The 12,847-nt window shown below is 38.0% G+C and overlaps 2 protein-coding genes across 6 annotated transcripts in view; one reads left to right on the top strand and one right to left on the bottom strand.

Moving 5' to 3' along the window:
* Nucleotides 1–7,595, bottom strand: part of Guf1 (GUF1 homolog, GTPase) — a 15,298-nt gene extending 7,703 nt beyond the window's left edge. The window contains exons 1-9 of one of the 5 annotated variants that reach the window (XM_031342559.1): nt 7,437–7,595; nt 5,956–6,067; nt 5,646–5,794; nt 5,298–5,378; nt 4,583–4,660; nt 3,705–3,788; nt 2,345–2,409; nt 1,652–1,855; nt 138–277 (exon numbers count right to left, since the gene is read on the bottom strand). In XM_031342559.1, coding sequence (XP_031198419.1) covers nt 138–277; nt 1,652–1,855; nt 2,345–2,409; nt 3,705–3,788; nt 4,583–4,660; nt 5,298–5,378; nt 5,646–5,794; nt 5,956–6,055 — 901 coding nt within the window. In that variant the 5' untranslated portion in view covers nt 6,056–6,067; nt 7,437–7,595. Of the gene's footprint in view, nt 1–137; nt 278–1,651; nt 1,856–2,344; nt 2,410–3,704; nt 3,789–4,582; nt 4,661–5,297; nt 5,379–5,645; nt 5,795–5,955; nt 6,068–6,249; nt 6,271–7,038; nt 7,342–7,436 lie in introns of those variants that run through there. The other 4 variants (XM_031342556.1, XM_031342558.1, XM_031342557.1 and 1 more) reach the window with 4 other exon arrangements.
* Yipf7 (Yip1 domain family member 7) overlaps nt 6,730–12,847 on the top strand; it is a 32,845-nt gene continuing 26,727 nt past the window's right edge. The window contains exon 1 of the mRNA XM_031342565.1: nt 6,730–7,071. The gene's annotated coding sequence lies outside the window, so the exon portion shown is untranslated. The remainder of the gene's footprint in view (nt 7,072–12,847) is intronic.

Here is a 12,847-nt window from a genome sequence, read left to right as displayed (position 1 = left end):
TATATATATATATATATATGTATGTTACAAACAGATCTGTAATAATGTATATTATCTTGTACATTTATTTTCACCACAGAAACATTTTTAATTAAAAAATATTTTGGCCCCCTGTCTTCAATTTGTGAGCTTCTCACCTGCAAATACCATTGGCTTCGCTGATTTAAACCCAGGCAAGGGCTCCACTGGATGATTATGTAAGTATAATGTGTCTCCTATTTGTGCTTCAGTGACATCTTTCATCCCAGCAGTCAGAAAGCCCACCTGGCCTGCATATCTAAATAAAATCAGTATATGCAAATATTCACTGCTTTTCTGTTGTCAAGTGCACACTCACAGTTCTGCCTCCCTAGGAAACTCACACCTTCCCAAACAGTAAGGGCCACATACAATCTTCAACCTCTAAGCTCAGCAGGGAACCAGCAGCGTGCGCGTCTCATCCATTGCTCATAGTCTCTACACAGACCTAAACCTTCTACAAACTACACACTAGTTCCTGTAAAACTGGTACACTGGTATACTATAAAACTGGTACACTGGTATACTATAAAATTGGTACACTGGTATACTATAAAACTGGTACACTGGTATACTATAAAACTGGTACACTGGAGAAAAATTCAGGAGACTGTCATGTCTGTTATTATGTGACATAAGCTCATTAAGGGGAAAAAAGATAAATATTTAACCAAACTGAAAAAATATAAATATGTAACAAGTCTATTATACAACTGATTTTCACATGAAAAGAACATATTCCAAGAATTCAGTTTTAGTTTAGTTAAAAAAAACAAGAGTAACAAATAGTAACAAATAGTAACAATAGTGACAAACTCATGTGCATGTAGGTTGCAAGAAGAACATTCAATGAAGATGCAATAATTAATGTTCAATATCTCTACTACTATATATGTGTGTATATATAACATGCATATTACATAAACACATATATGTATACATATGTATATGTATAATACAATGCATATATTACAACACACAGACTTAATTTAGAAATACTCAATAATAATAACATTAAAATGAACTGACTCAAAATGTGGTGATTCACATGAGGCTTTCTAGACACAGCACGAAACTGGAATATGATCCATGTACTCAGAATATTTGACACCTTCGCTTTCAGAGACAACCTGACAAACATAAACTAAGTGCCTGATGTCATCTTCTCAGTATCAGTAGCCACTCAGCAGCTGTTTCACAACTAACTCAATATGCTTTAAATATTGAAATTAAATATTAATTAAAATAAATTTTAATTAATCTAGGTTTAACCCTAAATTCCAAGGGGAAGAAAAGAATGTTTTTTTTAAACAGTTTATAGCACCTTATACTGCAAAATTTAGTTGTGATGAGATTAAATGTAAAAGGAACAAAAATCTACTGGATAATAGTTGAGGAGCCCTAACTAGTATTTAATTGTTCTATCAATTTAACAGGACCAAGTCTGTTATCACTAATAATCACTAAGATCACTAAATAATCATTTAGATCACTAAGCACACAAAAGATCCTTTTAAGTATCTGGATGTATATTTGCATAGATCATCAGTTTTCTTAATTCTACATTATGATCATTCTGAACATACTGAGAGAAACATGTAAATTTATTACATATATTAAACAAATTACTTACAATTTATGAGTTGGCTGTTCATTAGGATTCAAAATGCCTACTTCATTGACTTCATATGTTTTTTTAGTATGTGCAGATATAATTCTATCTCCCTTGGAAACCACTCCATCAAACAGTGCTATATTGGCTATCACACCTCTGTACTGGTCAAAGGTGGAATCAAATACCAAAGCTTTCAGTGGGTTTTCACGATGTACTTTTGGACTATTATAAAAAAAAAAAAAAAAAAAAAAAAAAAGTAAAAAAAAAAAAAAGATAAATGCCTATTTTTCAACCGAAGAAATATTTTTAATTTTGAAAAGAAATTACTCAAAAGTCAAAGCAACAACTTCTATAAAATATATTAAATTCAGCCATCAGTTTTACATTTTGAAATTTATGGATGTATACTCATTATGAAGCAGACAAATGCCAATGTACTTCAGTCTTATACCATGGCTATTGGACAGTGCCACCACCCTTGCCTTTTCCTATCTTATTATATTGAACTTGACTTCTTTACATTATTAAATGCAAAACTGTATCCCAACCTACTGCAGGATTGCTTGCCATATTCATTAGTTTAAATTGACATATCAAGTTGATGGTCTATTAATCTAAACTAGTACAGTATAAATGTCTATAAATTATTAAACTCTAAATCTACTTTAAACTGTTAGACATGAGTGAATAGTGTAATAGCAAAATGCTTACGGAGGTATTCGTTCAATGACAGCCTGAAGCACACTGTCAACGTTGGTTCCAAGTTTCGCAGAAATCTGAAAGTGTGTAGAAACCAAAGAATTGAGATTTAAGGCTGCACTTGTCCTTCCTGGGGCCTCCTCATTTACGATCAGGAGGAAGAATTCTCTTACTCATTTGTATGAACACAGAAAAAGATTAAGGCTATCTTTCCATCGTTAGGTGTTCATGGCAATATAGTTCCAGGAGTAAAGTACAAGAGTATTCTTAGTGTAGTGTGTGCAAAAAGCAATGGAATAAGAATTAAAACATTTTTTAATGAGTAAAATAGCTTTTAATAGAATGCATCACTCTAGCTAAATACCTATCAAGTCCAAAAATACCAGCTTTTCAAAGACAAAAATTCTACATAGACAAAATAACTTGTGAGAGTGATGCTAAGGGCTGGAGAGATGAAGCAGAGGTTGAGAGCACTTGCTTCCTCTTAGAGCACACCAGGATTCTGGTCTAGCACCCACAGCAGAAATCTCATACCTCCTGAACCTCCAGTTAGATGGGATCCAACTCCCACATCTGTACTCCTTGGGCAACTGTATATGCTGCACAGTTTTGGTGCTTTGGTAATTATACACATAGGTAAAATTAAGTAAATAGATTCTTAAAAAAAAAAACAAAACAAAGTAAGAATTAATGCTAAAGTGAGTTTCAAGTTTCAAGGCTTTGTTTTAGTCCTGACATAGGCTAAATCTGTGATCTTAGGCAAGTGATTAAATATTTAAGCCTTAGTTCACTTAAAAGTAATACAGCAACAATTCTGTATATTCTCACAGTATTTAGGAGAGTTTTCTCACCTGAATCTAATATAATAAGCACTCTAAAACTAAAAAAGTGTTAAGAGTGCAAGGGAACAAACACTATGAAATTTCAGGTAAGTCAATCTCCTGAGATTTTCCAAAGAATCATCAATAGTTGTGCTGCCTAGTTTTATGTCAACTTGACAGATAGTCATTTGAGATGGTAATCTCAGCTGAGAAAGATCAGGTTGTAGACATGAGTGTATAGCATTTTCTTAATTAGTGTTTGATGGGAGAGGACCCTGCCCATTGTAGGTGGTACCACGCCTGGGTTAGTGGTCCCAGATTCTATAAGAAAGCAGGCTGAGTGAGCCATTAGGGGCAACCCAATATGCAGCACACCTCCATGGCCTCTGCTCCATCTCCTGCTTCTAGGTTCCTACCCTGACTTCCATCAGTGATGGCTAAATGGAAGTATAAGCCAAATAAGCCATTTCCTACCCAAGTTACTCTGGTCATGGTATTTCATCAAAGCAATAGGACAACTAAGACAATCACCTTTAAGAAAAAGTATTTACCTTAATACACTCCTCACTAGGGATATCAAACACTTTCTCAATCTGCTTTCCAACCCTTTCAGGATCAGCATTCTTCAGATCGATCTTTAAACAAAATTATTTAGTGAGCATAGTAAAAATAAAAGTAGTCCATAGTAATAGTACTTGGAGATCAACAGTTTATGGTTTAACCTAACTGACCTCTCTATGACTTTTTCAAAAATATTTAAAATAATCTGTATACCATCAACATGATTTTAGTAACCACGACTACAAAAAAAAAAAAAAAAAAAAAAAAAATCAAGCAACCAAAGAGACAAAGAAAAAATAATGTAAGCAGAACAGAGTATACCAATTAAGACCATGAGAACAGATTTTTAAGGTAAGGTCAGATATCAAGCTATTTAGCCATATTTTCCACTTGGCAGTGATATCAAGAAATGCAACTTAATGCAATTTGAATTTTTAAATTAAGATCTTAACTTTACACTACTGGACAGACTTATGTGTGTTAAGTTATTTTGACCTGTTTCACAGACTGTACTGAGTCTTAGCTCTGAGCCCCTCTTCTCCAGAGCAGTTGTGACTGGCACCTCTTTATCTGCCTTGTACCCCTTCCCTACAGGAATGGCTTTTTCTCAGCCCATGCAGTTCAGACAAACCATTTCAACTCTATGCAAGGAATATTTGACCTGCAATCATATCACATGAAATTCAGAGGTAAATCCCACCGATAATCTGAATGAATAGTAACTACAGGTCCCTGATATTATATATATATATATATATATATATATATATATATATATATATATATAAAGTGCTATACTTTACAGTTAAACACTAGATATCTTTAGAAGGTAAATTAAGTAATAGCATTGGTGTCTCATTTTGATTACCTTGTTTATAACTGGAATTACTGACAACTGTGCTTCAAAAGCAAGAAAGAAGTTCGCTACAGTTTGAGCTTGAATACCCTGGAAACACCAAGACAAGAGAGACCAAGGTGAGTGTTTTGACACTAAATGTACCACAAACTTACTAGTTCAATGCTTGCCATATATCTTCATCAAACTGAGATTTTAGATCATGCTAATAAAATGACACAATATGCCATCTACCTGCCGGAGCCATGCCTTGCAGGGACTGTAAGACCTACGCCTTCCTCACTGTGCTTCCTGAGCAGTGAGTAGTTTAGCCCACCAACCCCATGTGTAAGCATCACCACTACATTGTGCTGCTTTGCTACAAGACAAAGGCAATGAGGCCAATGAGTCATAGACTACAATCTTCAAAACTGTGACCCAAATAAACTTGCCTTTACAGGTATTTTACAGATTTCTATATAGCTGTAGAAATCTGAATCATACCACTTCCTACATTTCTGTACCATTTGTGTTTTAGGGTTCAAAACCAACATTACCACTACTAAAGAAATAGTCAAACTAAGCAGAGTGAGTCAGCACGTCCATTTAACAATATTAAATTAGATTTAGGGTAAGTAATACAATAAATCTGTATTCAAATGTAAAGTTGTATTTCCAAAATGTATTTTAAAATCTTTATGAAACAACCAGTTGGGCATGTCAGATCACATATAATGCGGGCTCTTACCTCATTTGCATCGACCACCAGTAAAACACCTTGGCACGCAGACAGTGACCTGGACACTTCATAACTAAAATCAACATGGCCCTAAAAAGCAAACATGGGTACCTTTAAGTATTAGCTATATATTTTAAAGGAATAGATATTATAACTAGTCTATTGATATGACAAAAATAAATAAAATGTGTTTTTTTGTGAAAACATTGAAAACAAGTTATATTAGCATAAAAACAAGACAACAAAAAAGAAATCAATGATAGTTGTGCAAAATTTAGCCCCCCCCCATGAAAGAATTTCGATTGCAATACTAAAAAGATTAACTAGCAATCTTTGCAGAGACAATATGAAACTTACTGGTGTGTCAATGAGATTTAAAAGGTACTGCTTTCCTCCAAAGCTGTAAAACAGAGATGCTGTCTGCGCCTTCACAGTGATTCCTCTTTCTCGTTCCACTTGTAATTTATCAAGAACCTGCTTATTTTTCTTTGTCTTATCAATTGTTCCTAGAAATAGAAGCATTCACTAATTTTTCTGGGCTTTAAAACCAAAACCATTAAACAATTAACAGAAAACATTAAAGATGAAATACCAAAAGGGAAGATATTGTGGTAAAGCTATATTCCCAATAACTCTAGGTAGTCACAAGCATAAAAGATAAAAATACCTGTTAGTTCCAGGAGCCTGTCAGCTAACGTACTTTTGCCATGATCCACATGTGCAATGATACTGAAATTTCTAATATCTTCAACAGGAAAGCTAGACATGTCAGGTTTCTCCTAAGAAGGGAAGGGAATATCAGTTAAGGGTATAAAATTTCCATAAAACAAATTACAAATTCAAAGAAAGTTCTTTCAGTCTATGGACAGCTTCATTTATTGCAGTTTTTAAACTCCCTTCTCCCTAATAAAACTGAATGACTAAGCCTTACCACAAAGAAAAAAAACTACAAGAGACTTACCAAATATATCAGTTCCATAAACAAAGCTAAATATAAAAAAAAACTTTTTAATACTTCACATATTGAGCTAAATGCAAATTTACTTTCATGAATGGAGAACAAAAGTCATACATAACTCTTTAATCGTCTTAAGAATGTCTTATCAAGCAAACTCTCTTAGACACATCACATACTGCTGGAAACTGGTGTCCAAGCAAAACAGTCAAGGGTGTGTGATTCCTAGGGATTCCGCCCCCACCCCGAGTTGACATTTCAGTTGATGAAACTGTAATGACGGTAACATTTGTTTTAGCTTTCTATTTGTGACTCAGTATAAGGCAGGTAAAGGTATAGAGGAATTATTCAAACAAAACTGTATAAAAGCTTCATTGTAACACCCCCCCCCCCCGTCACCCAATTCAGTTCAAAGTGATGCAGAATCGCACGACTTTCAAAAACCTTGAATTGTGACGAGTACAAATCCATTATTTCTAACCACAAGTCCCTTGCATGGGACTAAAAAGCCCCACGCCTTTTCATCGCTCAATCTTCGAAATTTGATAACTAGCTCAATGCAGCAATGATGCTACAGCAGAATCGGATGCAAGTCAAGCGAGTTACCCAAGAAACGTTAACTAAAACTTCAGGAAAATCGATGCTGCAAAGGAGCAGCTTCTCGGAATTTTTTTAGCAGTAACTCCTGCTCATGACCTACACCAGTCCCAAACTGAAGAACTAGCGGCCAGGGAGCTGGTGCAGGAGAAGCACACAGCCCATCCCACACCGGCGAGCAGCGAGGGGCTCGCCCACCGTGCACGTGCGGAAGCCCTGCACCTTCCTGAGGTGAGCCGGTCACCTTGAGCTCGGCCGCGCTGAAGAGCCGGCAGGCGGCCCTGGACTCCGAGGCAGCCGCGTGCCGGGGGCACGGAGGCAGCAAGCGCGCGGCCCCGGCGGCCCATGGCACGAGAGCCCGTCCCGCGAGTGCCCACATGCCTTGGCGGCTCAGGGCCCGGCCGGCCGGGGAGACCACATAGGCAGGGCTGCGCTCCGGCCTGAGCCTATGGCCATAATCGGGCCTGGTGCAAATCAAACGCGCCGCCTGCCGGTCGCGCCGCTTATGACGTCAGCGCGTCCACGCGGGGATCGGAAAGGTCAGCGGTGGGAGAGCTTCCGGAATGGTGGGATGCCATTGCTGATCAAGCGCTTACCCTGTAGCGGCAGCCTTAGGAAGGCCTCGGACTGGAATCAGGTGTTCCATCACTCCCCGTGCTCGCTCCAGCGAGTGTAGTAAGCCAGAGACTCTGTCGGCCTACTCCCAGCATGCAGCGCAGGCCTCCGCTATGGAGTCTGTAAAGTTTAAGTCTGAAGGGCTGTGTGTGTGTTCCGCCAGATAGGGAAACAGTTCGAAATCCCTCCACTCTGGGGTCCTCAATGGCTGGGGAGTTCTTTTAAAAGAACTTTTCAACGAGTTCGTGGCTTCTATGACGAAAATTATTTCATCCTTAGCCGATAGGAAGTATAGATATATTTATAAAAACAAAGCGCATCGGAGGAGAAGGATGCTGTCTTCTCTGTGTCCATACAAAAGCATTCTCACCTTAAAATAGGTAAAAGAATTAATTCTGGAGGCACACAAACCATGCTCCCCTGGCACACATTTAGGTTAACCCATAATTCTATGTTTCAATGAACTTTTTGTAGTGACAGAACAAAACAAACAAACAAAAAAGTGATAGAGAAAAGCATTTTTCAAGTCCATGGATAAAACATTGTTACAACATAGCTTAGAAATCTCAGCTACAGGCCACGGAAGCTGAGAGCATTCTTAGTCTCTGTGATTAGCAGCACTAGATAATTTATAGTTTTCAGTAGCTTTAAATCTGTGTGTCAGAGTATTAAGTTTAGCTTTATCTGCTAGTCACAGGATGAATACCTCTCTGTCCTTCAACTGAGTATCGCCTAGTTTTTCTAGCACATTTTCTCAAATAGCCAAATTTACTATTGCATCTTCTAGAAAGCCAGGACGTGTCTCCTGAACATGGTCTAAAAAATTGATGAGGCTGTAACATTTTTACCTTCTACAGTTCCTCAAAAACCTCCTTCAAAATACTGACATATAACTGCCCATCTCGATTCTGCTTGTCCCTGGCATTCATTTGCATGCCTCTCACAGGACTGTTCCCTTGCCTAATGAATTCAACTTTCTGGTAGTCAAGGATCCTGTTTCAGGTACCACTTACTGTGATGTGCACAGCTTTGGGGTTGGCCTGACTGGGGCAGTGGGGAATGAAGAAACAACACACAGGTGTACAGAAAAGCTAGAATTTGGTGGGCTGTGTGACACACCAGTAGCCTGGAAAGTAAGAAGGCTTACATACACTAAAGGAGGAGGCAGGTTAGCTAATCTTAATAGAGGTGGCTTTGAAGTGCAGCACTCTGGGCTGTAGTCATTCAGGAAGAAGAAGCTGAAGTTGATAACTTTTTTGCACATACTGGCAACATCCTTGGTGGACCTAGGGGAAGACCTTGGCATTCCCATGGATCTGAGGCATTGACAGCTATGAGATGATCGTGTTCATGTTAACAATACATATTCACTAAGGAGTTCATCTGCTTCCCACAGCCTCTGACTACCTGACCAGGAAATGGTATTGCCCACAGTGACCTGGACATCTATTGTTAATACATCTATTAACGATCAAGACAAACTACTCAGACACACCCAACAAGCCAATCTGACCTGCCTTATCACTCCATTGAGACTCTCTTCTCAGGTGACACTAGGCTTTGTCGAGTTAATAGTAAAATCTAACTGCCAGATGAGAACCCCTTCTGAGGAATTTACAGTTTAGGTTCTCTTCTGTCCTAATTAGGGTTTCCATTGCTGTGAAGAGGCACCATGACTAAGGCAACTCTTATAAAGCAAATACTTAAGTGGGTCTTGCTTACAATTTCAGAGGTTCAGACCATTACTATCATGGGAGAAAGGATGGCAGCATCCAGGAAGGCATGGTGCTGAAGGAGCTGAGAGTTCTACGTCTTGTCCCAAAGGCAAACAAAAGACTGTCTTGCAAGCCATTAGGAGGAGGGTCTCAAAGCCCAAAGTAACACATTTCATCTAGTAAGGCTACACCTCCCAACAGCACCATTGCCTATGGGCCAAGCATATTCAAACCACCAAATCTTTGAAAGAATTTTCATTTTCAAATTTGGAGATTTTGGTGAGTAGAGTGTTGCCCTCAGGCTGCCATTCCTTTGTCCTCCTGGAGAGTAAGATCTTTCACTTTGATGTTACTGATCTCTTAACAATCAGTTACTTTCTCTACATAAAATGTCTTAGGCCACTTTCTCAACCAAATTACAGTTTTCAGGCATTTTTAGTTTTTCATAATCAGACTTAGCACAGTAATAATACCATTTGTGCTGGACAGTTTTATGTCTACTTGACACAAGTTAGTTTGTGGCATCTGAAGAGGGACCCAAAGTTGAGAAAATGCCCCTATAAGATCTTGCTTTTGACCTCCTGTAGGGAATTTTCATAGTTAAAGATTGATGAGGGAAGGCCTAGACCATTGTGGGTAATGCCATACCTGAGCTAGTGGTCTTCAGTTATATAAGAAAACAGGCTGAGCAAACCAGTAAGCAGCACTTCTCCCTAGCCTCTGCATCAGCTCCTGCCTTCAGGTTTCTGCCCTGTTGGAGTGCCTGCCATGACTTCCCTCAATGATGAACTACAGTGTGTAAGTGTAACCAAATAAACCCGTTCCTCTCTCATCTTGCTTTTACTCATAGTTCTTTATCACAGCAATAGCAACCCCAGCTAGGACACCTTGCCACAGTTGGACATTATGCTGTCTTCAAATTTCTTCAGCCATCCAACTTAATCCATTACATTTAGATTCAGCTTCAAGTTCAAGTCATACTGTTCTGAAACTGTGAACATAATCTTTATTGTCTTTCTATCAAAATTCTAACTGTCCATACCCTCATTAGAATGGCCTATTATGATCCGATTCAAGACCTTCTCTTGGTTTTGGCCAAAACTTTCCTCCTGAAATCAAGTTCTAAAAGCTTAAGAACCATGTGGTCAGGTTTATGACAACAGCAACTCAACTTTTGTTACCATTTTTTTTATTAGTTACTTTTATAACTGTGGCTTTAAGGTATACATCAAGAGCACCAGACAAGGACCTGGGAGATAGCTCAATGGTTTAGAGCATTGGCTGCTATTCCAGAGGACCAAAGTTGAATTCTCAGCACCCATATAACAGCTCACAACTGTCTGTAGTTAAGTTACTATGAGTGATTGGACATCCTCACAAAACATAATGCAGGCAAAACACTAGTGCACATAAAATAAGTAAATCATTAAAAAGTATCAAGATATAACTGAACACATTTTGTCCAAAGCTATGAAATAAAGTATGAATCCTGATACTCAACTGTCTTCCTGTTTTTATGCCTTTTATTTCATTCTAGGACTCTATTCCAGGGGACTCATGGTTTGTCTTCCTGTTTCATTCAAATTGTTTTGTAAACATCCTTATAAACATGACCAGATATGAGCTTTCTAGATCATTCTAAACCCAAGCAACTTGACAATAAATATTAACAGCTACACATACACACACACACACACACACACACACACACACACACAGACACACACACACACACACACACACACACACACAAATAGACACTTTGCGTCTCCAGATAGAGTTACATTCTAAGGTACTGGACATTCACATTTCAAATTATAAGCTAGAAAGACACAATTCAGCCTGTAATGAATAAAATGATGAGGACATCCTAATACCTTCACTTCCTCAAAATCCTGTATCAAGGCTATTGATATTATGGAACAATTTTAGCTCTATAATGCCATAAAATTCTATTTGCAATAACCATTTAAAACTACGTACCCAATTTTATAGAATATCTATCCAGTGTTGAAACAATTTAACATTGCTATTATGCAGCTAAACTGTTGACATCTGTGTCTATAATTTAAACTACAGCCTAAAATTTACTAGTAGCCTGATTTTAAAACTCTTTTATGAGTATTTTTAAACATTCTTTTAAAATTTGAAAACACTGAGTGCATAAGTACTTTTATGTCATAAACTTCACAGTGCTTTGAAAAGAGGAATGGAAAACTACTGCTAACCTCTGGCCTTCAATATGTATACACCAGTGTGCATGTCCCTGTATAAACACACACACACACACACACACACTTATGCACGCACACACACACACTCACGCACACATACACACAGAGAGAAAGAGGGGGAATGAAATAAGTGATTTAATAATGAATATTAATGGATGCTTGTTTTGGAAGTGACCTAAAAATCAGAGGCCAGGAAATATCTATGAAGAATGTGCCAAACAATCCTGAGATTAGGTCAACTGGGAATCCAGAGAAAGAAACACTATTTCATGGCATCAGCCCAAGGAATTTACTGTAAATTTTGCACAGTACGGCAGTATATTTTCCAACAACAGTGACAGAGGGTTGTTCAACTAAAGTGTGTTTCAAAGAGGGATTAAGGTCTAGAGTTTACATAAAGTGAGTTTGGGGGTGGTGATCAGGATTTAAAGTGAATAAATAAGAAAAGGGGGAAAAGAAATTTGGTTCAAGGTACTAATCAGTTTCTATTAGTATTTTGGAAAACAGTTTAATGTCTGGTGTTCCACAAGAAAGAAGGCAGATGGTGTGGTCAAAGGGTGATCAATATATCCTATCTCTGCTGGTCAGGCTCAAAAATTGTGAGTGGACCTGGAAGATTCTAAAGTTGGGCTGTATATCACAATCCTTTCTTGATGCCTACCTCAGCACTTTAGTTTAATCCTGTGTTGATATAAAATGTGCTATAAAAATGAACATTGGGATCTGTTGAAACAATTTTTCCCTCTAATTCAAGAAGAGAACATCACCTTTCATAACCAATGAGTAATACCTTTTGTGATGAGAACCTGACCCTCCTAGAAATGTTGGAGAAGAAACCCTTAAGACTTAAGCCTCATGGCTCCGATAGAATATTCAGTTAGAATTTTTATTGCTGTGATGAAACACCATAACCATAAACAACCTGGAAATTAAAAGGTTTATTTCACTTCCATATCAAAGTCTATTACTGAAGGAAGTCAAAGCAGGAACTAAAAGCAGGGATGTGGTGGCAGAAACTAATACAGAAGCCATGGAGGGGCACTGCTTACTGGCTTGCTCTCATGACTTGCTCAGCCTGATTTTTTTTATAGCACCCAGGACCACAAGTCCAAGAATGGTACGATCCACAGTCAGCTGGGCTTTTCTACATCAATTATCAATCAAGTTAATGTGTCACAGGCATTCCCACAAAGTAATCTGCTGAGGATTTTCTTTCAGTTGGGTTCCCTCTTCCTAAATGACTAGCACATGTTGAGTTGATATAGAAATGACCAGCACACACTATGTGTCTCAGCAAGAAATTCTCTGTAAGAAAGTTAGATAATTAGAAACAAAGAGGTTTTGGATATGGAGCATCAACAGTATCCATTCCAAGAATTACAGAATTCAAATAATCTAAAAGGTAGCAGAAGAAGAAGAAGAAGAAGAAGAAGAAGAAGAAGA

This window comes from Mastomys coucha, unplaced genomic scaffold, assembly GCF_008632895.1.
Source record: "Mastomys coucha isolate ucsf_1 unplaced genomic scaffold, UCSF_Mcou_1 pScaffold22, whole genome shotgun sequence".
NCBI classification, from domain to species: Eukaryota; Metazoa; Chordata; class Mammalia; order Rodentia; family Muridae; genus Mastomys; species Mastomys coucha.
Note: the sequence above shows the minus strand (reverse complement) of the source record. Positions and strands in the feature narration are given on the sequence as shown.